The 22,896-nt window shown below is 37.2% G+C and overlaps 3 protein-coding genes across 3 annotated transcripts; 1 reads left to right on the top strand and 2 right to left on the bottom strand.

Moving 5' to 3' along the window:
* On the top strand, positions 1-1,461 carry LOC131605255 (probable E3 ubiquitin-protein ligase ARI8). The gene has a single exon (XM_058877632.1). It carries the CDS (start codon positions 1-3, stop codon positions 1,459-1,461), a length of 1,461 nt encoding a protein of 486 aa, XP_058733615.1.
* A 672-nt stretch (positions 1,462-2,133) lies between these two features.
* LOC131607126 (lignin-forming anionic peroxidase-like) lies at positions 2,134-3,470 on the bottom strand. Its single transcript, XM_058879159.1, has 3 exons — positions 3,000-3,470; positions 2,757-2,922; positions 2,134-2,671 (listed from the first exon to the last, which is right to left on the bottom strand). Exons 1-3 carry the CDS (start codon positions 3,408-3,410, stop codon positions 2,274-2,276), a joined length of 975 nt encoding a protein of 324 aa, XP_058735142.1. The 5' UTR covers positions 3,411-3,470; the 3' UTR covers positions 2,134-2,273.
* Positions 3,471-16,811: 13,341 nt separating this feature from the next.
* Positions 16,812-18,148, bottom strand: LOC131607125 (lignin-forming anionic peroxidase-like). Its single transcript, XM_058879158.1, has 3 exons — positions 17,698-18,148; positions 17,455-17,620; positions 16,812-17,369 (listed from the first exon to the last, which is right to left on the bottom strand). Exons 1-3 carry the CDS (start codon positions 18,106-18,108, stop codon positions 16,972-16,974), a joined length of 975 nt encoding a protein of 324 aa, XP_058735141.1. The 5' UTR covers positions 18,109-18,148; the 3' UTR covers positions 16,812-16,971.
* Between the last annotated feature and the right edge of the window lie 4,748 nt (positions 18,149-22,896).

Raw genomic sequence — 22,896 nt, 5'->3', positions numbered from 1 at the left:
ATGACAACATTAACTGACTTCCCCAACATTGAAGACGAAGAAGGCGAATTATTAACTAGCCTTGAAACTTTAGAACAACCTCGTTTCACAGTTTTGAGTGAGTCTCATATAAAGTGTCTTCAAGATGATGAAATCAAAGAAGCCATGTTGGTTCTCACCATATCAAGACCTGTTGCATGCCTTCTACTCACTTACTACAAATGGAACTTGAGCGATGTTTGTGAATCATGGTTAGATAACCATGAAAAAGTTCTAAAAACCATAGGGTTATCAGAAGAACCGGGAAAAGTAGAATTAGGGTTTCCAAATTCAGAATGTAATATCTGTTTTGAAACCTTTTCTAATGATGAGATTAGGTCATCATGGTGTGGTCATCCGTTTTGCATTGATTGTTGGAATCAGTATATTGATACAAATATCAACAATCACAACTGCTTCAAACTCAAATGCCCTCAACCTTCTTGTGATGCAGCTATAGATGAAGACATGATTCAACAATTAGCAAGTGAGTCTAGAAAGCTTCAATATGATTATTTTTTGCTTAGGTCTTATGTGGAAAACAACAATGATAAGGAATTGAAGTGGTGTCCTGCTCCAAATTGTTGTTATGCTATAAGTTATGAAACACTGTTTCATGATTCTAGTAGTTCTAGGTCTAGAATGAATTATGATGTTACATGCTTTTGTTGTCATGTTTTTTGTTGGAATTGTGGGGAAGAAGCTCATACACCTGTGGATTGTGAAACTGTTGCTAAATGGATGAAAAAGACTAGTTCTGAAATTAAACTCACTACTAGTGGTTGGATTGTGGCTAACACAAAACCATGCCCTAATTGTAAGATTCCCATTCAGAAAAACAAAGGGTGTAATCATATGATATGCAAATGTGACTTCGATTTTTGCTGGTTTTGTCTCCAAGGTCGATGTATATGTTATGCAACACAACTCGAACAAGTTCAGGTATTTGAAGATGTAAAACCTAATAACCACGCGAAAAATCAACTGGACAGGTATAGTTACTACCATCAAGGTTGGGCTAACAATGAAATTTCAAGAAAAAGGGCTCTTCAAAACTTGAATAAGATGAAGATGAGTAAATCATTGTATACGAGTAAGTATGGAACTTATTTAGAATTATTGTATACATTGAAACTCGTGGTTGAACTTCGAGGAATTCTCAAATGGAGTTATGTATATGGATACTATCTCCCTGAGGATGAAAGTGCTAAGATTGAGGTTTTTGATCACATCCAAGGAATAGCTCAAGTTATTTTGGATAAGCTTCATCAATGTGCTGATATTGGGTTCAGAAGGCTGGTGCAAAAACATGATACAGAAGATGAAAAGTTTCGACTGAATCTAGTATCTCTAACTGGGGTGACTGAAAGATATTTCATGAATTGGGTTAAAGATTTAGAGAATAGTCTTGATGTTGTGCGTGTGAAAAACTATACTGGTTGAAAATGGAGTCAATTGGTTTTTGATCCGGCGGTAGTGTTTCTGTTGGCTTGAGATCTAACTTGCTCTTCTTTTTGATGTTGTTCTTTGAGGGTGATGCTTGTTTAGGAGTTTCTTTTTATGGCTTGTCAGTTTGTTGCCTCTACAGTGGCATGCAAGTGTATTCCCTGTGAATTGCACTTTGATCCGTAGGCAGTTTTTTATTTTTATTTTATTATTGCCATAATTTAAATATTTTAATTTGATGGATTTCGTAATCTTTAATAAGTAATTTATTTGAACTCTATGATTTTCTTTGATAATTTTAGTATAGTTATGGTTTTAAATTGCAGACCCGCATCAATATTGTGGCTGTTGTTGTAGCATATGCATAATGCCGCATTAATTACAGTGTGATTGTAAATTATACTAAAAAATGTATCATAAAGGCTCAAACACACAGCAGTCGGTTCCCAACCTCTGGTTATACCTGAAGAAGGGCGAGATAGAAACTCTCCGAAGAAAAATTACACGACAATTGACTCTTAAGTTAAAAACAACAGAGGATTTTCGCAAGCCAAAAACTTAGAACTCCTGTCATTGATGTTCCACGTATCGTTTCTAAACACTATTCTATTCTTCACCAACCAAAAATTCCAACAAATGACCATCCACAAAACACCTTCATTTCCTTACCTAACTTTTGAAATGAAAATCTAGAAATACATTCATAATAGAATTATAATAATACATAATGATTTAACACTTTACATTTGAATACACAAGAACAAAAATAAATAAAAGAATAGCAATTGATTGTTTGTGAATTTGTAGAATTAGTTGGGAGCACTGCAAATACTTCTAATGATTCCGGCGGATCCGGTTAAGGGTTGAATATCTCCCATTTTTATCATAGCAGCTGCAAAATCAGATTTGAAAGCTGTGGGATTTTGGCTGTATTGAGAAACGATGGAATCGGTAGATCCTCCGCTGAAAAGAACTTGGTCAGATTGTAGAAGACCTTTCTTTTGAATTAAATTCTTAAAGTAGTTGTTGTCAAAAGAATTTGGTGTAACCAAGTCCAGTGCTGCTAACTTTTGATTGTTTGAAGTGGAACTGATAGATGGACAACCACGTTGGCGAGTGCTAGCGAATCCAGCATCTATGTCACTAGCATTGTTGTATATCCTACCACGAAAAGTAAAGCATTGAGCTTGTCCGATTGTGTGCGCACCTGAGTTAGTTAAAATCAAATGGTTCAATAAGTAAATGTTTGGTCAAATATAAAAATATGGAAGTTTGAAAGAAATGAAATATACCAGATAGTGTAACCATCTCTTTGGCGGTAAGACCTTTATTTGTAAATTTAGATATAAGAGTTTGAAGATCGTCTGTAAACAAAGGAAGGTCAGTATTGGCGAAACTTTTACTTGCTGTAGTAGAGTCTCTTCTTCCAAGTTTCACTGTCCATGATGGACCACCAACCTGCAAATAATATGAAATTATTAATATGTTTTTGGTGAGAGATTATTAATATGAACATCAAAAGATTGTAAACTTACCGCGAAAGATGCATCACGTGCTGCTACAGCAACTATGTCTGCACAAGACACGACTCCGGGACATACTTTCTCTACCTGTGATTTTGCATTATCGATGACTTGAAATCCTCTTACTGAGTTAAGATTTGGAAGTGCAGTCTTTTCGCTCTGGATTGTGGTACCGTCATCGAGCAAAATTGATGCATCACAACCCTGCACAAAGCAGTCGTGAAAATGAAGGCGAATGAGAGATGCAGCCATGCGGCGCTCTTTAGAGACAGCAGTACGAATGGCAGTTCTAATGGTGGTTAGTGCATCGGGACATGTACTGTCGTAAAAAGTAGAAGACAAGTGTGCATCAGATATTGATATTGTGGCTAGCAGCACCAATGTAACAGCAAAACTAGTAGCAGAGATCATTGTATAAGCCATGTAACTTAAGTGTTGATGATTGAACTTGAGAAAATATATATGAATGAATATGTTAGCAAGATAAATAAGAAGAATGAATTATATGAAATGAAGAGAGAATATCATGTATATATATAGTTTAATATTGTGTGTGAGAATGTGTCATGGTCATTGATGTCCGCCGCGGTTTGCTAATTAGCTCCTCAACCTTTTCCATATTCACAATTGTGACCAATTCTCTTTTGGTTGGTTGCTTGATTGACAAATAGTATTTTTTTTTCTTGCCAGTTCAGCACATCCATGCCATCTCTACTACTTTTCAATATTTTCCTTTGAATAGTAGTATGTCTTAATTATGCAATTCTATTCTCAAGAGTCAAAATCTATTATTTATTATAAACACTATCCCTTACTTATAACAATTGACAACTTCCGTTTTCTTTTTCTGATGATTGATTCTGTCAAGTGTAACAAAAAAAATACTACAAAATTATCACAAAACTTCATGGCTCATATATATATATATATACACACACACACACACATACACGATCTACAACATGACAGAAGAGATTGCAGGAATACTTGAATCTATTGAGCCCATCTTCAATAGATACCAACTCTTCAACATTCCCGCCAAAATTATCCACCAATAAGCCATCCATAACATTAAGATTCTCCACCTCCTCCTTGACCTTCAAGTCAATCCAACCAAACACCTCCCTATTCCATTCGCGTAGACTAACTTTCAACCGTTTGAGTTTTTCATACAAGATAAAGTCTCCTCTACCATCAACTTTAAGCTTACCCCATTCTTCCGAGATAAAGGTCTTGAAATCTTCATGTCTAAACCACACATTGTTAAATTTGAAGGGTTTAGGGCCCCAATCTAACACACCAACATTCAACCGAGAAAAACAAAAGATTTTTACTAAACTCGTAAAAATTACAATTGGGTTACATGATTTTTCCTATATTTAGCCCATCTTCAAACCAACGCTTTTACTCCCCACACGATATCCGAAATATTCCACGAGTCTGCTCTGAAAACAATCCCGTTTCTAATCAACCAAATATACCAACAAGAAGCCAACCGCACCACTCCCTCCTTTCCTCTCCTAACTTTCGAAAATTTGCTAAACGAAGTCCATTTCAAGAAACTTTCCTTAAAATTCTCCGCTTTATAATCAATCAAACCAATCCAAATGGCTATATCCTTCCAAACCAAATCCAAACAAAATTGACCAACTCTCCCTTATCGACTCCGAAATCTCCCTAACTCCATAAGCCGCTGTTCCATCCACCCATTCCCGCTACGGAAACTTCCTGCAACTTTGAAACATAAAACAGCACATGAAAGATATCCATAAGGATTCCCGCCTCCAACCACAACGAGCGCCAAAAAGATAAATTATATCTGTTGCCCACTGAAAATCAACAATCTCGGTTGAAGAAATCCTTCTTAATATAATATTCTAGAAGAAGGATATCAACCCACCAAGAAGAAAAGGATCCTTTCCCCGTGCATTTTCCTCCTTCGAAAATTCCTTATTTTCTCCGTCTATAAGCTAAAAATTCCGTGGCCACATCCATGAAGTTAGAATTGATATTTATGCCGATTGAAAGTTACTTTTATGGAAATTGATGCCAAGCCCCGAGATTAGCTCAAACCCCTTAGAACTGATTTGATGGCCCAAAGGTGATTCCAACTTACCAAAAGCGTATCATCCGCAAACTGTAAAACATCTATGAAGCAATTTCTATTGAAATAGAAACCCGCGTAAACGCCATTCTCCATCGCCTTATTAATCAAAACTTTCAATTCTTCTGCCACAATAACAAAAAGAAACGGAGAGATCGGATCTCCTTGTCTCAAACCCCTCTCGACTTTAAACTCCCTAGTCGTACCACCATTATAGGTTTCTCAAAGTCTACCTTGAAAAGCAAGCAAATCTTTTTTTTCGTTGATCGCAAAATCCACCATCTCTTTAGCCACTAACACCCCGTCTAGTAATTGCCTCCCGGGAACAAAAGTGCTTTGGCTAAAACAAATGACCTTACCAACAACATTTTTTAGTCTCCCCGCCAACAATTTTGATAGAATCTTGTATATACACCCTACCAAGCATATAGGTCTATAGTCGTCTAAATCCAACAGATTATTGGATTTGGGAATCAAATCCAAGAAAGGCGACGTTATGGATTTAGAGAGAACCGCGGAGTGGAAATCTCTAAAGCAAGCTACCTAATCATGTTTAAGGAAAAACCAACATCTCTGTAAGAACAAAAGAGAATAACCGTCCGGACCCAGATTCTTTGATCCATCACAACTCCAAATCGCCTATTTAATCTCATCCTCTCCAAAAGGAAGTTCGAGATAACGCCTATCCTCCTCATTCAAACTCTTAAAACAATCTTCATCCAACGTCGGTCTATTAAAATTATCCTCTTTGAACTTCTTTCCAAAATGGTCATACACTTCTTTTTTGACTTCGCTGACCGAGTTTAAAATCCCCCTTGAGGTTGAGATAGAACCTAAGTGATTCCGCCTCAAACTCTTCTTCATTACCGCGTGAAAGTATTTGTTGTTGACGTCACCATCATTGAGACCCTTCACTCTAGCTCTTTGAATTAACATGTTTTCTTTGATTTTGAGATTACTCAAAAACTTCCTACTTGCCCTTCTCCTTTCTTCCTCCACCACTACAGTGCTCGTTCCAACCTCATCAAAAGCATTCATCTCCCTAACCCCCTCTTCCATCTTTAAATAGTCTTCCCAAACACATGAATATTCCATTATTTGAGTTTAACCTTTAAAAGCCTCAGCTTTTCCTTCATCAAAAAATCTCCTATGCCTTGAACGTCTAATTCTTTCCACTCTTTCTCTATAAACAACAAAAAGTCCTTATTTTGGAACCATTCATTTTTTAATTTAAACGTCTTCAGACCCCAATCTTCCTTGCCCACCACTAGCCAAACAGGACAATGATAGGATATCTCACTTTGACCGATAAACTGCCCCACGACTCCCCACCTATCCACCACAATATCAGACACAGGGAAACAGTCGATCTGACTTTTAGATTTACCATCACCACTATGCCAACTAAATTTTCTACCTTTGGACGGTATGTCCACCAATCTGATATCCTTAATGAAACTAGAAAATTCATTCCATTCTGTGTTATTACCATAACAAGACCTGCCAACTCTCTTCGCTATATTTTTTACCGCGTTAAAATCGCCTCCAATCACCCACTCACCATCCGTATTGTTAGATTTTAGTGACATCAATTTATTCCATAGAATTCATTTCAGAGATACTGAATAAGTAGAATAAATGTTAAAAACGTAGTATAAGTTATCTTTCCATCTAACTTTTATCCCTAGATAACCAGAGCCTCTAAAAGTACACAACACCTCTAAATCACCAACTTTTCACATAATAATAAGGCCACCCAACATACCTTCAGAATTTGAAATAGAGTAGTCGATGTCCTCTGTCTGCCAAAAACTTCTAGCTGTAGAAAGCGAACAGGCAGAAAGTTTTGTTTCCTGGATAAAAAAAATATCAGCTTTTCTCTTACCAATGATTTGATTAATTATCCTCCTCTTCACCAAGCTCCCACCCCCTCTAATATTAAGACTACCAATACTCATAATGTACCTTTTGATTACTCCTTCCCTCCTTCCTCATGAATCTTGCTACTTTCTTCCTAATCCATAATTTTCTTCTTATAATCTTTTTGCGGCTGCAATGAAACAATACCCAGGTCACCTATAGCTTTCCACAAGATATCTCTCCCTCCATGTCGCATCGCTTCCACAGTTCTATTATTGCACCTGAAAACGTTGGATTCTCCCGAATATTCACCATGAAAAACCGTGACTTGACCAGGGTTCCATTTATTGGCCATCGAATCCGAAGCAGAAGGTGGGCCAATAGAGTTAGAGAAAAAAGACCCCACATCCCCTTCTTTCCCCCCAAATTTCTTCTTGGGCCCTAAAAGAGGTTTTTTAGCACAGTTACAACATAACCCAGTACAAAAGAGGAGACTATATTCTCCAACCTATATATCACCTCCAATACGAGTATGATAGCCATAGAAGAAGAGACATTATGGTAACGGCAACAATGAACAATGAACAGTTCAATTTTTTGGGTTAAACTACTAATATTTTATCACGAGAAATCAATTTTTTTTACTGAGTTACGCTCTGAACAATTATAGTAGAAACAATGCTAATTGTAATATATAATCTATTTTGTAACTATGTAATTGTATTTCTAATAACTATCTTAGACATGCTTATATATGATATATATTTAAATACCACAATGCAAATACTTTTATGTCTGCTATTATCTTAGACATGCTCATTTAATATGGTACTCATATTAGGCTTCAATCTTAGGCCAGTTTAAAAACTTTATTAAATATTGAACATTAACGGGGACATGAAGTTATTGATCAAATTATTGAATATTGACGAGAATATGAAGTTAATGATCAAATTATTAAATATCAATAGGAATATGAAGTTACTGATCAAAATATTGAGTATTAACGAGAATATAAAGTTACTGATCAAAATATTGAATAGGATTAGAACATTTCTTTAGCCACCTCCCTATGGGGGTCACCCCCAGCGAAAATCCCAAAATACCACTGCTTCGGAAATAAACTTCCGAAGCGCTTTTTTTTTATAAAAATTTCCACAATTCGGATGTGCATCTCCGAAAACACCTCATGGGGGGTGTCTTCGGAGATGAACTTCCGAAAACACCTCATGGGGGGTGTCTTCGGAAATGAACTTCCGAATTATGCAAAAACTGTGTTTTTTTTAATGTTTTTTCTTAACAGTCTCGCATTTTAATTAAACGCAAACGCCAAATAAAATAAGCAACAGATAAACTGAAAATACTAATATGATAAATCAAATCCAAATAATATATACAAGCCGAAAATAATAATAATACTGTGCGAAAGATACATTCCGAAATCAAAAAATAAATAAACCCGACCACTACTGGGTGTGCCTAACCCTCTCACCCTGGGCCCTCCTCTGCCGCCTGTACCCCGCCGCACGGCCCGCATCAGTGACGATCATCTCCATCACGGCGACTGCCTCTGGACCGCCCTGATCAACGATACCTCGATCCAACGCGTCCCGCCTAAGCATCTCTATCCGCTGGCAGATCAACATGAGATCAATGGCGTGGTCATCCTCGGCCTGCTGGTTCTCCAGGATCTCCTCGTGTGCTGGCCTAGGAGCGTCGGGAACGTCGGGTCTCAACAGAGGATGTGACACCCGATAGAACCATGTGACGTACCCCTTCTCACTGTGCCATTCCTGTGTGACCCGAGTGAGACGGTACTCCTGCGGTACCACATGATGCTGCCAGTCCGCCCATATGGCAGTGAGCTGCACTCGGGTCACTGTGTCGGGAGCAGCCTCAAAGGGTGACCTGGGTATCCGCTGCACGAATCCGAACTGACGCATGCACCGCTCAGGGAGATACCAGACCATGATGTCGGTCCCGCATGCCAACCAGCCTGAATATAAAGCAATGCCGTCAAAGGGGACAATCTGAGCGTAGTCGACGAACGGCCTCCAGGTGACGTCATCGTGCATCGTGCGGTCCAAGTACAAACGGTATGGTCCCACCGCATCGTTCCCCCTCTGGAGAGCATATCTTGCGGCCCTGGGCATGGCGTCCACGTATGCAGGATCGTAGCGGAAGCCGTGGATGCGGGAGAAGTAAGAGATGATCCAGCTCTGAAACACAAACACGATAATGTATTAAAAATAAATACGAAACATAAATAAATAAATAAATACGATAATGTATTAAAATAAAACGTACCGTAAGTAGTGTGCAGGATCCGACCAACTGCCTCGTCCTCCAGTTGGAGGCCTCATTCAGCTTCTGGTAGAGGTATGCCAGAGTAGCTGCCCCCCAGTTCCACTAGTGAACGATATCCAGGTCCATGAAGTAGCGGAGGTAGGTCACGTCGACGTACCTTGCACTCTTGTCCAAAAAGCATGCAGCGCCTACCACATGCATGTACCAGCACCAGAGAGCGCAGCCGCGGTGATACTGTGTGAATAGCTCGTCACCCTCAGCCTCAGCCTCGGCCACCGCGTCCAGGTGGTGCTCAAAATAGCAGCTCAGTGTGGTGAACCGGACATGAGGCCCAGATGTCGTGACGCACTCAAAGTGAGCAACCTCGTGCTCCATGCCCAAATAGAGCGTCATCCACTCAATGGCCTCGACCCTCTGGATCTTGGAGTGGTGCAACAGCGGCCCCCTAATCGGCAGGTGGAGAAGACACTGCACGTCATGCAAGGTGATCGTCATCTCCCCAACCGGCAAGTGGAAAGAGGACGTCTCCTTGTGCCAGCGCTCCACAAATGCCCCCTGCATGCCGGTGCTGATGGTGGTGTACCCCGTCATGCAGAGCCCGCTAAGCCTTGAACCTCGCACATGGTCGTTAAACCACTCAGCTGTTGGTTTAAACAAACTGAAAATCTTCCGGGCGTGGTTCACCATTTTCAACGGCTCTCGCTCCTGTTAAAAAAAAAAACAAATAAGCAACATATATTAAATAAGCGACAAATAAACGGTTAAATTATAAAAAATGGTCACAATTAAACGGTTAAATTATAAAAAATACCTCTCCCTCCCAGATACGCCGAGCGACGTGATCGTGGTAGTTAATCAGCACGAAAGTGTCAAAGGGCCCTCCCGGATAGCCGTCCTCCTGCTCATCATCCTCCCCGGCTGGAGGGTCAACATCCGGTACCCCCTCCGGCTCGTGGTAAGGCACTGGCGCCACCTCCTCCTCCTCCTCCTCCTCCTCCTCTCACTGGCGCGAAGAAGATGTTCGAGCCAGCCGACTCCTAGATCCTGAAGCAGATGTACCCTCTCCCACGTTCACGGGAACTCGCACACGGCATCCCTGACCCTGCCCCCGTCCCTGGGTCGACGCCAGCTGCGCCGCTGCCCGCTCGCGTTTAGCCGACGCAGTCTGGGTCTCCCTACCCTGTCTGATGCGTGCTGGTTGGTTGCCTGACATGTTCCTGTAAACAATCAAAATCGATTAATATGCGAGACAGATGAAAAAACAAAAAAAATGCACTTCTGATACAGTTCGGAAGTTCATTTTCGAAAACTGGGATGAAGGTGTTTTCGGAAATGAACTTCCGAAACACCCCTGCGCAGAACTTCTCTGCAACCTCCAATGGCAGACCCCAAAAACCTAAACCAAAACTATTTTTATGCATACTAAACATCCTAATATCAGTCCTAACCTATCTTAATGTGATTTTTTCAGTTTCTAAACACCCTAATAGAGTTTATTCAAATGGATCTAAAAATTGAAATAAAATGCTAAACTTACCAATTAGTGTTTGAGATTACTTTGGTTGAGATTGGAAGAAGACTTGGGCAATCTATTTGACTTCACACTTGCTTTTTGCAGAAAATTTGAAGAGAGGTTGTGTTTAGAATAGGATTAGGGTAAAATGAATGGGGAGGGGGGTTGTTTTGCTTAATCTGCAAAACGCCCAGTATTTTGGAAGTTCATTTCCGAAATGCTGTTTTTGGAAATGAATTTCCGAAACAAGACAATTTTTTTAAAAAAAAGGCACTTTCGGAGATGCATCTCCGAAAACACCTTTTTCTTGAATTTCGGAGATGCATTTCCGAAGTCAGGGGTAGTTTGGGTTTTTCACCAGAGGTGGGCTAGAAAGTTGGGAGGTGGCCAAAGAAATTTTCTAGGATTAAAGGCCTTTTACCCCCTGCCATATAGGCGTGTATTGATCAAATTATTGAATATTGACGAGAATATGAAGTTAATGATCAAATTATTGAATATTAATAGGAATATGAAGTCTGGTAATATATTTTGTGAGGTCTGTTATAATTTTTTTTTAAGGGGGGAAAATCAAAACACACCTATATGGCAGGGGGTAAAAGGCCTTTAACCCTATTGAATATTGACAGGAACACAAAATTACAGATCAAAATATTGAATATTAACGAGAACATGAAGTTACTGATCAAAATATTTAATATTAACGGGAACATGAGGTTAGTTGTCCAAATATTGAATATTAACGAGAACATGAAGTTTCTGATCAAATGATTGAATATTAACGGAAACGCGAAGTTACTGATCAAAATATTGAATATTACCGCAAATATATGAAAAATGGTGACATTACAGCATACCACATCAGTACCTGTGCGAACGCACGTGTATCCCATTAGTTAAAAAAATGGTATTATCATCTTATATAAGATATATTTTTTTAAAAAATTAAAGATTATTGCTATGAAATTTGATAATTCTTAGTAATTCTTAGTAATTAAAAAAATCGATTTGTGTAGTCACAAAAATGTCATCAAACATGTAAAAAGTTAAAATGGTAATAAGTTAATAGAAATAATTAGGAATGGAAAATGATAATTAGGATTATGAAAGTCACTCTCTATGTAAATAGAATGCAACATTTGCTTCAGACTGAGAAATTTAAAAACAATAAAAAATTGCTGATTTTCTTATTCAGCAATGATTTTCTTATTCAACATTTTGATTCAACACAAACATTGAAATTAAGTTGAATCTTTAAAAAACTAATTATGCTAACATCTAAAAACAGTAGAAATAGTTGAATTTAAAAATTGAAGTAAATAATATAAGCTATCTAAACATGTGTATTAAAACCATCAAAATGAATCACAACTTTCAAAGATTTTTCACTATGACCATGTTATAAAGCCATCAAACTTATTATTATTTATACTATCAACGAAGAAAAAAATGCTAAAGATGAAAGAACCAAATCCATACCACATTGAAATAAAGATGAGTCAAAAACCTCAATTCAGATTCCGCGTGACTAGGGGTGGAAATAGGTCAGACCGATAATAGGGACTTACAGACTAACCTATATATGTTCAGGAAAATTTCTTTGGCCACCTCCCTATGGGGGTCACCCCCAGCGAAAATTCCAAAATACCCCTGCTTCGGAAGTTCATTTCCGAAAGCGTCTTTTTTTGAAAAAATTGACTTATTTCGGAAGTTCATTTCCGAAAACATTATTTCGGAAGTGAACTTCCGAAATACTGCGATTTCTGCAGATTTATCAAAACACTCCCCCTCCCCCAATCATTTACCCTAAATCAAAACAAAAAGTGGCAAAGGCGAAAATTTGTGCAAACAGAATTCCAAAGCTGCATCAAGGCTCCAATCACACTGCTAAACAACATTCAAAAGCCCTCAATCCTAACACTTTGTAAGTTTTGAAATTTTTAGATCTATTATTGAAATGCATGTTATTTAGGGTTTTAATTGCATAAATGATATATGGTTAGGTTGTTAGTAGTATTTAGGTTGTTTAGAAGCATTTTGATTTGGTTTGAAGTTTGGTTTAGGGGTCTGTCATGGAAGTTGCAGAAAACTCCATCGCAGGGGTGTTTCAGAAGTTCATTTCCGAAAACACCTCCATCCCAGTTTTCGGAAATGAACTTCCGAAATGTATCAGAAGTTCAAATTTTTTTGTTTTTTATTTTGTCTCGCATATTAATCGATTTCAATTGTTTACAGGAACATGTCAGACAACCAACCAGCACGCAGGACTGCGTCTTCTAAAGAGGGCGCTAAGGGAAGAAAGGGTTCTTCAAAGAAGGAGGTGAAAGAGGTGAAGGAGGTGAAGGAGGTGAAGGAGAAGAAGAAGCTTTTGACTGGTTCTGCTTCTCGTCCCCTGGGGGTCCATGGCTCGGACGTGCAGGCTCAGCCTTCAGGCGTGATCAACGCTGATGGTTCTGATACTGAGTGGGATGAGGATTGGTATAATTATCTTCATTCGGAGGAGTTCGCTCGTCGGGAAGAATAACGTGTTTTTATTTTGTTTGATGTGTATTTTGTAACGCTCGTGGGGCAGAATAACATGTTTTTGTTTTGTTTGACGTGTTTTGTTTTGTTTTGTTCTGATTTCGGATTGTATCGCACTGTGTTTTTGTATTGGATTTATCATGTTAGTTTTTGGAAGTGGTAACCGGGGTCGGAACATATGACGGAGGAGGTGGATGTTCGGAGGAAGAAGAACCGGAGGTACGTCCACCGCGAGACAAATGAGCCAATCAATGTAAGCTATAGTTTATCATTATCATCTGGGGACGTCATTTCTAAAAAATCAAGATTAAAAATAATAAGATTTTTTTCCCAATTTTTTGTAATGACGTCCCCTGATGATAATGATAAATTATAGCTTACATTGATTGGCTCCTTTGTCTCGCGGTGGACGTACCTCCGGTTCTTCTTCCTCCGGACATCCACCTCCTCCGTCATATGTTCCGGCCCCGGTTACACCTCCTCCGTCATTTGTTACTTACAGTAGTACGTATTTTTATTAAAAGAATAAAAAAACCTTTTGAAAGTTGGAAGCCTTTTTTTCTCCCCACCACTCTCTCATCCCCACCTACCCGTGTTCAACAATATGTAACTTTAATTTTATGTAATATTATCGTTGTAATCTTCACCCGATTAAATAAAGCGAATTGTTGTTGTTTTTCATTTTATTCTGTCCAGACATATTCTCGGAGGTTCATTTCCGAATTCTCCAAGGGGGGTGCATTCGGAGATGAACTTCCGAAACACCACATTTTCTGAATAGTAACTTTATTTCGGAGATGCATCTCCGAAATCAATATTTTATATTAAAAAACACACGTTTTCGGAGATACATTTCCGAAAACACCTTTTTTAAGAAAATAAGTACAGTTTCGGAAATGAACTTCCGAAACAAGGGGTATTGTGGTAAATTCACCAGGGGTGGGCAAGAAGGTTAGGAGGTGGGTGAAGAAAAAACCTATGTTCAGACTAGACCACACATTATTTTTAAATAGAAAAGACCTAGATTTTTTTATAAGCCTATTTCGTTAAAAAGGCTAGGCGTCAGGCCATAAAAAAAGCCTTTTAAGCCTATCAGACTGGCCTATTTAAATAAATATGAATACTTTTTCTTATCATTATATTATGTTTTGTACTTTGAATTAAAATACATTAATAAAACTTGGTTATCTCGAAGAACTTGTGAAAAATAAGATGAAAACATCTGATAAACATTTCCAACTTCTCGATCTTCACTACAACCTTGCCAAGGTGAACCATCAAATCGACCTCCTTTGCAAGTTGCAACCTCTAATACCTGAATAAGAGATGCTTCCTAACCTCCAACTTCTACGAGCCAATTTAGACATGCATGAAGCAACTAACCATATAGCGTGTACAACTTGGTACACCAACACAAATTTCAGGTCTTGGCGTATAAGATCCTAAGAATTAAAGAGAACTTGCAATATGTCCCTCCAATAGGCAGTACCTTACGAGAGGAAACCTCACGTGAAAATCCAGTTACTGTTCCAGAGCCGATCCCGACTCAAACAATCACAGCACATGAAGAGGCTCCACAATCCTCACACCGTCACTAAAGTAAGAGGCACCAGACTCCTCCTACTGGTTACAAGAGAATGATTGAAAATTACATCCTAACTGAGGCTTATTGTTCTCCTCATTCTCCCATGCACCGTCCTTGAAGGAGGGAAAGGCTTGACGCACACACTTCAACTACATAGCAAAAAAGGAACCTGTTGTCTGTGCGTATCCTTAGTAGAGATTACCAAGGTCCCTAGAGAAGCCTCTAAAGTTGTCTGTCTATGATAGAACCAGGGATCCTTACAAACATTCTGAGCACGTAGATAACGGGTTGATCTACTACCACACCAACGGAGTCATGAAGTGTAAGCTCTTTGCATTAACTCTCAATGTAGCTGGTATGCCACGGTACAAAACACTCATAAATGAGAAGATAGACTCGTTGAAAGATCTATGCGATACCTTCACCACCCAATTCACTGCTCGAAAATAAAAACCTACGACTATGGCGGTACTCAGTGGAGTCATACTTGGGAAGAAAGAAAACTGTGTGAATACGTAGACCAGTTCACAAAAGTGGCGGTAGTAGTAAGAGGCATGAACGACAAGTTAAAGTGCTAAATATTTAATAAAGGTCTGAGATTGGATTGCTTGTTCCAGAAAATCTAGGGCATGAGGGAACCTGTAGCTTGAGTGATTTGCTGAAAAGGACACAAACCTATATCAAATATGAATTGGGAAGAAGAGCTCTTAGAGGTAGAAAGCGAGAAAGGTTCGGGAACCGAAAGTTCCAGATACAAGTGAGTTTCGAAGAGATGACGAAGAGTGAGGATTTCGAACAAAAGTCCCAATCTACACTCCTTTGAATACTTCAAGGGAAAATATCTGGCAGGAATGTGCCAACACTAATTTCAAGGAGTCTGTATTCAAGAATCCTTATTCGGTTAACGAATCTTCCAAGATAGACACAAGTCCAATTGTTTCCTTTAAATGTATATTTTGTAGTAGTAGAGATGATCTATGATTTAAGCAAGAATAATAAGAGGATGAATCATCAAGTCAAGTTGATACCCCAAAAACATCAACCTCTATGGCTAATTCAACTTAACATTAAAGAATAAAAAAATCCTCTAGAACTAATCCCTAAAGGAACCAAAAAAAATATGGGTACCTAAAAATCAAATTATCTACGTGGCCAATATATTGTATGGAAGGATTGAAACATCAATCATGTTATTTAGAGAGTGGATGCTCAAGAAAAATTACAACCTAACACTAAAGTAGGAAGGAACTTTGGGATTTGAAGGAAAAAAGAAAAAGAAAAGATAATTGGTTTAAGTACAATTAATAACTCTTCTTTCCTTTTCTACTCATAATGTTTTGTTATTTCTAGGACTCAAACAAATTCTATTGATCATAAATCAATTAAGTGATAGTGGTTATAATATTGTCTTCAAACAAAAGTCCTTTAAAGTAGTAAGAAAGATGAGTCGATCCAGTTGAAGCAGTCAGATTCTTAGTGAAAGTCTAATCTCTCAAACTAGCAAAAGGCAACAAACGAATGCATTATTCCCAGTAAAATACATAGCGATTGTAAGTTGTAGCACTCGACTTCTATGGATGAAACATCAATTATAAGATTATTAAATAAAGGGAAATAAGACCCCTATCTAGTGTGGTAAAACTTCAGCCTTTTATCTATCAAAGAATCTGAATTTTTATTCTAGAGCAAAACATATATAAATTAAGCATCATTTTATTAGAAACTATGTTCCGAAAAAAAATTTATATAAAAAATTTGTTGCTGAAATTATCAATGAATTGATGATTTTAACACGCCGTCTTTGTAATTTTAAAATATACAAAAGACCTAACGTACTGTGTTACTAACATTCAAAGTTGAGACATAATAAGAATGAACAATCGTTTAATTTATAGAACAAGTAATGAAACTTTTGTGAAGTGAACATTTAGAAATACATTCATAATAAAATTATAATAATACATAATTATGTAACACTTTACAATTGTATACAGCGGAACAAAAATAAATAAAAGAATAAATAAAATAATGAAATTGAAAAGTATTGAAACAGAAGATGAAATAGCAATTGATTGTTTGTGAATTTGTAGAATTAGTTGGGAGCACTGCAAATACTTCTTATGATTCCGGCGGATCCGGTTAATGGTTGAATATCTCCCATCTTTATCATAGCAGCTGCAAAATCAGACTTGAAAGCTGTAGGATTTTGACTGTATTGAGAAACGATAGAATCTGTAGATCCTCCACTGAAAAGAACTTGGTCAGATTGTAGAAGACCTTTCTTTTGAATTAAATTTTTGAAGTAGTTGTTGTCAAAAGAATTTGGTGTAACCAAGTCCAGTGCTGCTAACTTTTGATTGTTTGAAGTGGAACTGATAGATGGACAACCACGTTGGCGAGTGCTAGCGAATCCAGCATCTATGTCACTAGCATTGTTGTATATCCTACCACGAAAAGTAAAGCATTGAGCTTGTCCGATTGTGTGCGCACCTGAGTTAGTTAAAATCAAATGGTTCAATAAGTAAATGTTTGGTCAAATATAAAAATATGGAAGTTTGAAAGAAATGAAATATACCAGATAGTGTAACCATCTCTTTGGCGGTAAGACCTTTATTTGTAAATTTAGATATAAGAGTTTGAAGATCGTCTGTAAACAAAGGAAGGTCAGTATTGGCGAAACTTTTACTTGCTGTAGTAGAGTCTCTTCTTCCAAGTTTCACTGTCCATGATGGACCACCAACCTGCAAATAATATGAAATTATTAATATGTTTTTGGTGAGAGATTATTAATATGAACATCAAAAGATTGTATACTTACAGCGAATGATGCATCACGTGCTGCTACAGCAACTATGTCTGCACAAGACACGACTCCGGGACATACTTTCTCTACCTGTGATTTTGCATTATCGATGACTTGAAATCCTCTTACTGAGTTAAGATTAGGAAGTGCAGTCTTTTCGGTCTGGATTGTGGTACTGTCATCGAGCAAAATTGATGCATCACAGCCCTGCACAAAGCAGTCATGAAAATGAAGGCGAATGAGAGATGCAGCCATGCGACGCTCTTTAGAGACAGCAGTACGAATGGCAGTTCTAATGGTGGTTAGTGCATCGGGACATGTACTGTCGTAAAAAGTAGAAGACAACTGTGCATCACATATTGACATTGTGGCTAGCAGCACCAATGTAACAGCAAAACTAGTAGCAGTGATCATTGTATTAGCCATAGAAGTGTTGAGAAAATATATATGAATGAATGTTAGCAAGATAATTAAGAAGAATGAATTATATGAAATGATGAGAGAATACCATGCATATATATAGTTTGTTGTGTGTGAGAGAGAATGTGTACGTCATGGTCACTGATGTCCGCGCGCGGTTTGATAACTCGCTCCTCAACCTTTTCCATATTCACAATTCTGACCAATTCTCCTTTGGTTGGTTGCTTGATTGACAAATACTATTGTTTCTTGCCAGTTCATCACATCCATGCCAAACACTTTTCAATATTTTCCTTTTGAATAATGCAATTTGTATTCTCAAGAGTCAAAATTTATTATTTATTATGAACACTCTCCCCTACATAATATTGACAACTTCCATTTTCTTTTTTCGGATAACCATATTTGATTCATTCTCTCATATTTTCACATTTATATGTTTTGAATATATTGACAAAAAATGATTTGACAGGTAACGCTACTATTTTCGCAAGTTTATCGCAACAAAACTGAAGATTGAATTGGTTTAAAACATTAAGAAAAAATAAATATATGAAAGGCCTAATATAAATTTTAAAATTAAACATTTAAAATGTATTTTTGAATAATAATTTTGTGGTTGTTAAGAGTTGAACTCAAGACCGAAAAAAAAAAGGCATAAATTTTACTAACTTAACTACAATTATATATATGACTAATGTGTCATTGTATATTTTTATAAAAGAGAAAGTAGATCTGTTACAGAAGTTTCAAATGCGGATTGACAAAGTATGAAGAAGAGTAACATTCAACAATCTTTTACTCCTGTGTGACCTCCGGCCGATGCTGGATCTCCCGTGCCACCTCCTGATGGCGTTGACCTGTTGCACGAGGAGACTGATGCACCAGAAGGTCCTTCAAATTTATCCCTGTTGATAGGGTGTGTAGATCATACAACTAAACATGTATGGGACAGAGAGGTAAAATTTCTTAGACTTATTACTTATTTGTCCTCAGTGGAAATTTTTTAACAGTGTTTACTTTGAAAATTTTCAAGAAAGGGCTTCCTAGAAGTTTTACAACCACGGGCGGAAGAATTCATCTCTACAACAGCCGTAGGAGTTGTGGTACCCAGAGTCGTCGTCATTCCATCTGCCTCATGGTGAGGTTACCACCAATTTAGACGACATCACATGCCTCCTGCATATACCTATCCTATTTATATGTAATGCTCCTATTTTTTATCCTATTTCTAAATGCAAGTGTACGGACATAATAAAAATATTAATTTTTCTTTAACTTTGTTGTGTATTTATTTTTCTAAATGTGATGATTAACTAAACAATTATAATTGAAGATTGAATTGGTTTATAACAACTGCCACTACGCCGTACAAGGACTTTCACAGCGTTTTTTTGGGCTTTTAGAGCGCTTAAAAGCGTTGCCATAGGCAACGCTACCGTAGATAAAAACAGCGCTTTTTGGTACGCCAAAAGCGCTCTCGTTGCACTCCTATAGCAGCGCTTTTCCAGAAAAGCGCTCTCGTAGTACCCCTATTACAGCGCTTTTTCCAGAAAAGCGCTCTCGTAGCATCCCCTATAGCAGCGTTTTTTCTAGAAAAGCGCTCTCGTAGCATCCCCTATAGCAGCGCTTTTTCCAGAAAGCGCTTTTTTTATCTTTTATGCCCTTTTTATTATCTTAGGCAGCGCTTTTAATTAGAAAGCGCTTTTGTATGTAGGCTTTTAAGAGCGTTTTTGAAAGCGCTTTCGTTGCTAAACGCAATATTTTAAAGTGCAACTTGTAATTTAAGTCTCCCAGTTCGACCTGTAATTTATATTTATTTTCAACCTGTAATATTTTTGAAAATAGTCACTAAACATGTAATTCAAGGCTTATATATACCATTATTTCAACAAAAACCCGTACATAGGACATTATATACCAATATAATACCATTATAATCCAAAATAAAATATATACACCATTATTGTTCAATTCACATGTTTACAACAGATACATATAACTAAATCATCTCTAACAATAACTAAATCAGAATATAAGCTCGAAATTCTCAAAATTCGACGAGCGGACGGTCCTGGTCCTACAAAGTATGAACAGAACAACACGGTCAATTAAACTAACTTTGCTCAAACACAATTAAAGGCTCCTATGGACCTCCGTTTTATTCTCGGGCCATACCTCTGTTCTGTAGAGATACGTGAACTGACTCTTTTTTATCGCTTAAATGCTTTCGCATTTTTGAAAATTCACAGAGTCGCCACCGACCTTTTATTTTATCCAATTAAGGAAAGGTTTATAAAAGAAACAGAAAAAAGACCTTTAAGAAATTCTGGGTAAGGGGGTAGGTTATACAAAGGGAAGGTGTTAGCACCCTTTGTATCCATGGTTATCCATGGGCTCTTAAGTTTGCTTAGCTCACTTGTTTTTCGATTACTTTTCAATTGCTTTAGAATGCTCATATGTGGTTTCAAATACTTTTGTAATTTGAATTTTGTAATGATCCGTGTGTGGATGTATACAAAATGCTTGTTTATCTTTCGAAAGATGTTTTGAAAAGAACGTTAACTTTGTAATAATCTGTGTTTGGATGTATACAAAGTATTGTCTTTTTGGAAAGTTTTGAAAAACAACAGTGTATGAGAATTTTGTTTGTTTTGATTTGAGCAAGCAAACTAGGAGGTCTACCCTGAGTTGTAAGGTCTTTATCCTATTTCCTTTAAAAATCTATCCTTTCACCGGATACAAACAAAAGGTTCGATTTTGTACTCGAAGCAGTGGAATTTTGACTTTGATTTTGAAAAGAATGAGAAGGGATTACCTTAAGAGGTGCAAGTGTGATTGTGATTGGATTCAGATATTTTATCTTTGAAGTTAGTGATCTAACGGTTCAATTTTATCTTTGACATACACGCAGTTTATATGTGCGGGAAATCAAAATGCAGAAATGTAAAGTGCGGAATTTAAATTGCAAGAAAAATAAAAGGCATGTTTTTGGATTTTTTATGATTTATTTTAATTATAATTAATGCATGATTAATTAAATTAAAATGAAGAAAAAAGATGAAAATAGATTTAAACCTAGAAATTAAGTTTAAAATATGTACAAAATATTTGTCAATTAATTTTAAAACAAAACTAATTTTTTTGGAATTTTTGAAATTGATTTGAAATTGATTAAGTTAATTAATACATAATTATGCAAATAATTACACAAATAATTAAAACTTAAAGAGAAAATTATTCAAAATATGTACAAAATTAGTTTATAATATATAAACAATATTTAACATAAAGAACAATTTTTTTAGGATTTTTTGATTGGTTAGAATAATTAAAAAGCAAATATATAAATATATACTAATTAATTATACAAAATATTGAAATTTTGAAGGAAAATAAAATATTTTTATTTCAGAAAATAATATATTATTTTAGAAGTCTAAAAATATTTTTTGTATATTTTTTGGATTTTTAAAACTATTTTTAATTAATTTAACAAAGAAATTAAAATAAAAATAGAAAATAAAAGGATACTGATCAGGTGTGGAAATTAAATAAGGTCCATGGGATAGGTCCTCATTCTGATGCGTTGGAGTGGCTCTGAGATTGATCCAAGGGCTCAGATCATGAGGGAACATGATAGCCATATGGAAATCAGTGCATGTGATCAGTCAGATATTCAAAGTCCACGCTGGGACCCACGTAGGGATGTCAGTTTGGACCTGTTAATGGGGATCCCCGCGGGGAACGCCCCGTTCGGGGCCCCAAAGATGGGGAATTTTCCCCCGTGGGAGCGGGGATGGGGAGAAAAATTCCCCCGAAAGCATTTCGGGGATGGGGACGGGAAATACATCCCCCGCCCCGCGGGGACCCCGCCCCGCCTATTATTTTAATATAGTTAATTTAATATATATTTTAGACTAGGTTTTTTAGTCATTTCCTTTATGTTTATTTAAAAAATAAATAAATATTCATGTATTTATTAAGAGAGAGAAAAGTAAATATTAGACCCTAAAAATTTATAAAAAAATATTATTATTTTGTGTTCCATTAGTATTTTTAATAAAAAATAATAAATGTCAAATACTAGTATTTTTTTAATAACAGAATAAATATGTGAATTCTTTGTGCTTTTTACTTTTATAGAAAATATAAACATTTTAAAAAATAAAATATTAATGTATAAATGTAGGATCTACGGGGATCCCCGCGGGGAACGGGGATCCGCGGGGAACGGGGATCCGCGGGGAACGGGGATGGGGATAGAAATTCCCCCGTGACGGGGATCGGGGACGGGGACGGGGAATGAATTTGATGGCGGGGAAAACGATGGGAAAGTGTCCCCCGCCCCCGCCCCGCCCCATTGACATCCCTAGACCCACGCTGGCTGACCAACGAATGAGGAAAAGGGAATCTGCCACGCGTGCTGGTCAAATATTCAACGTCACTATTCATCATCCCTAACCTATTTCCTGCGGATTTTGCTTCGGAAACAGCTGCGATTTTACCTGCGGATTTCGCTTCTTTTTTCATGCTTTTTAAAACCTGCAAAAACAAGGAGATGAATTGTTGCAAACAACCCAGATAGCCTAATTAGGACCCCCTGAGTTCATTAGAGGCATTAGTTTTTCATGAGAACGCGTGCAAGTATCAAAACGAAGAGATTGAAGCTTAGAGCTTCAAAAATGGCACGTGATGTTACAAAGCTTAGAGCTCACATGTACCACGTTGGATCTTCTCTATTTCATGTTAGGAACTTATAGAAACCATTAGATTACTTTGAAAAGGATTATA

Source organism: Vicia villosa, linkage group LG5, assembly GCF_029867415.1.
Source record: "Vicia villosa cultivar HV-30 ecotype Madison, WI linkage group LG5, Vvil1.0, whole genome shotgun sequence".
In the NCBI taxonomy this organism is placed as follows: Eukaryota; Viridiplantae; Streptophyta; class Magnoliopsida; order Fabales; family Fabaceae; genus Vicia; species Vicia villosa.
Note: the sequence above shows the minus strand (reverse complement) of the source record. Positions and strands in the feature narration are given on the sequence as shown.

Bases quoted from the DNA above. Each gene is read 5' to 3' on its own strand.
- LOC131605255 (XM_058877632.1), top strand. From the start codon at position 1: ATGACAACATTAACTGACTTCCCCAACATTGAAGACGAAGAAGGCGAA.
- LOC131607126 (XM_058879159.1), bottom strand. From the start codon at position 3,410: ATGGCTTATACAATGATCTCTGCTACTAGTTTTGCTGTTACATTGGTG. The intron at 2,923-2,999 runs GTAAGTTTACAA...TATTATTTGCAG, and splicing joins CACGTGATGCATCTTTCGCG to GTTGGTGGTCCATCATGGAC. The intron at 2,672-2,756 runs GTATATTTCATT...TAACTAACTCAG, and splicing joins AGAGATGGTTACACTATCTG to GTGCGCACACAATCGGACAA.
- LOC131607125 (XM_058879158.1), bottom strand. From the start codon at position 18,108: ATGGCTAATACAATGATCACTGCTACTAGTTTTGCTGTTACATTGGTG. The intron at 17,621-17,697 runs GTAAGTATACAA...TATTATTTGCAG, and splicing joins CACGTGATGCATCATTCGCT to GTTGGTGGTCCATCATGGAC. The intron at 17,370-17,454 runs GTATATTTCATT...TAACTAACTCAG, and splicing joins AGAGATGGTTACACTATCTG to GTGCGCACACAATCGGACAA.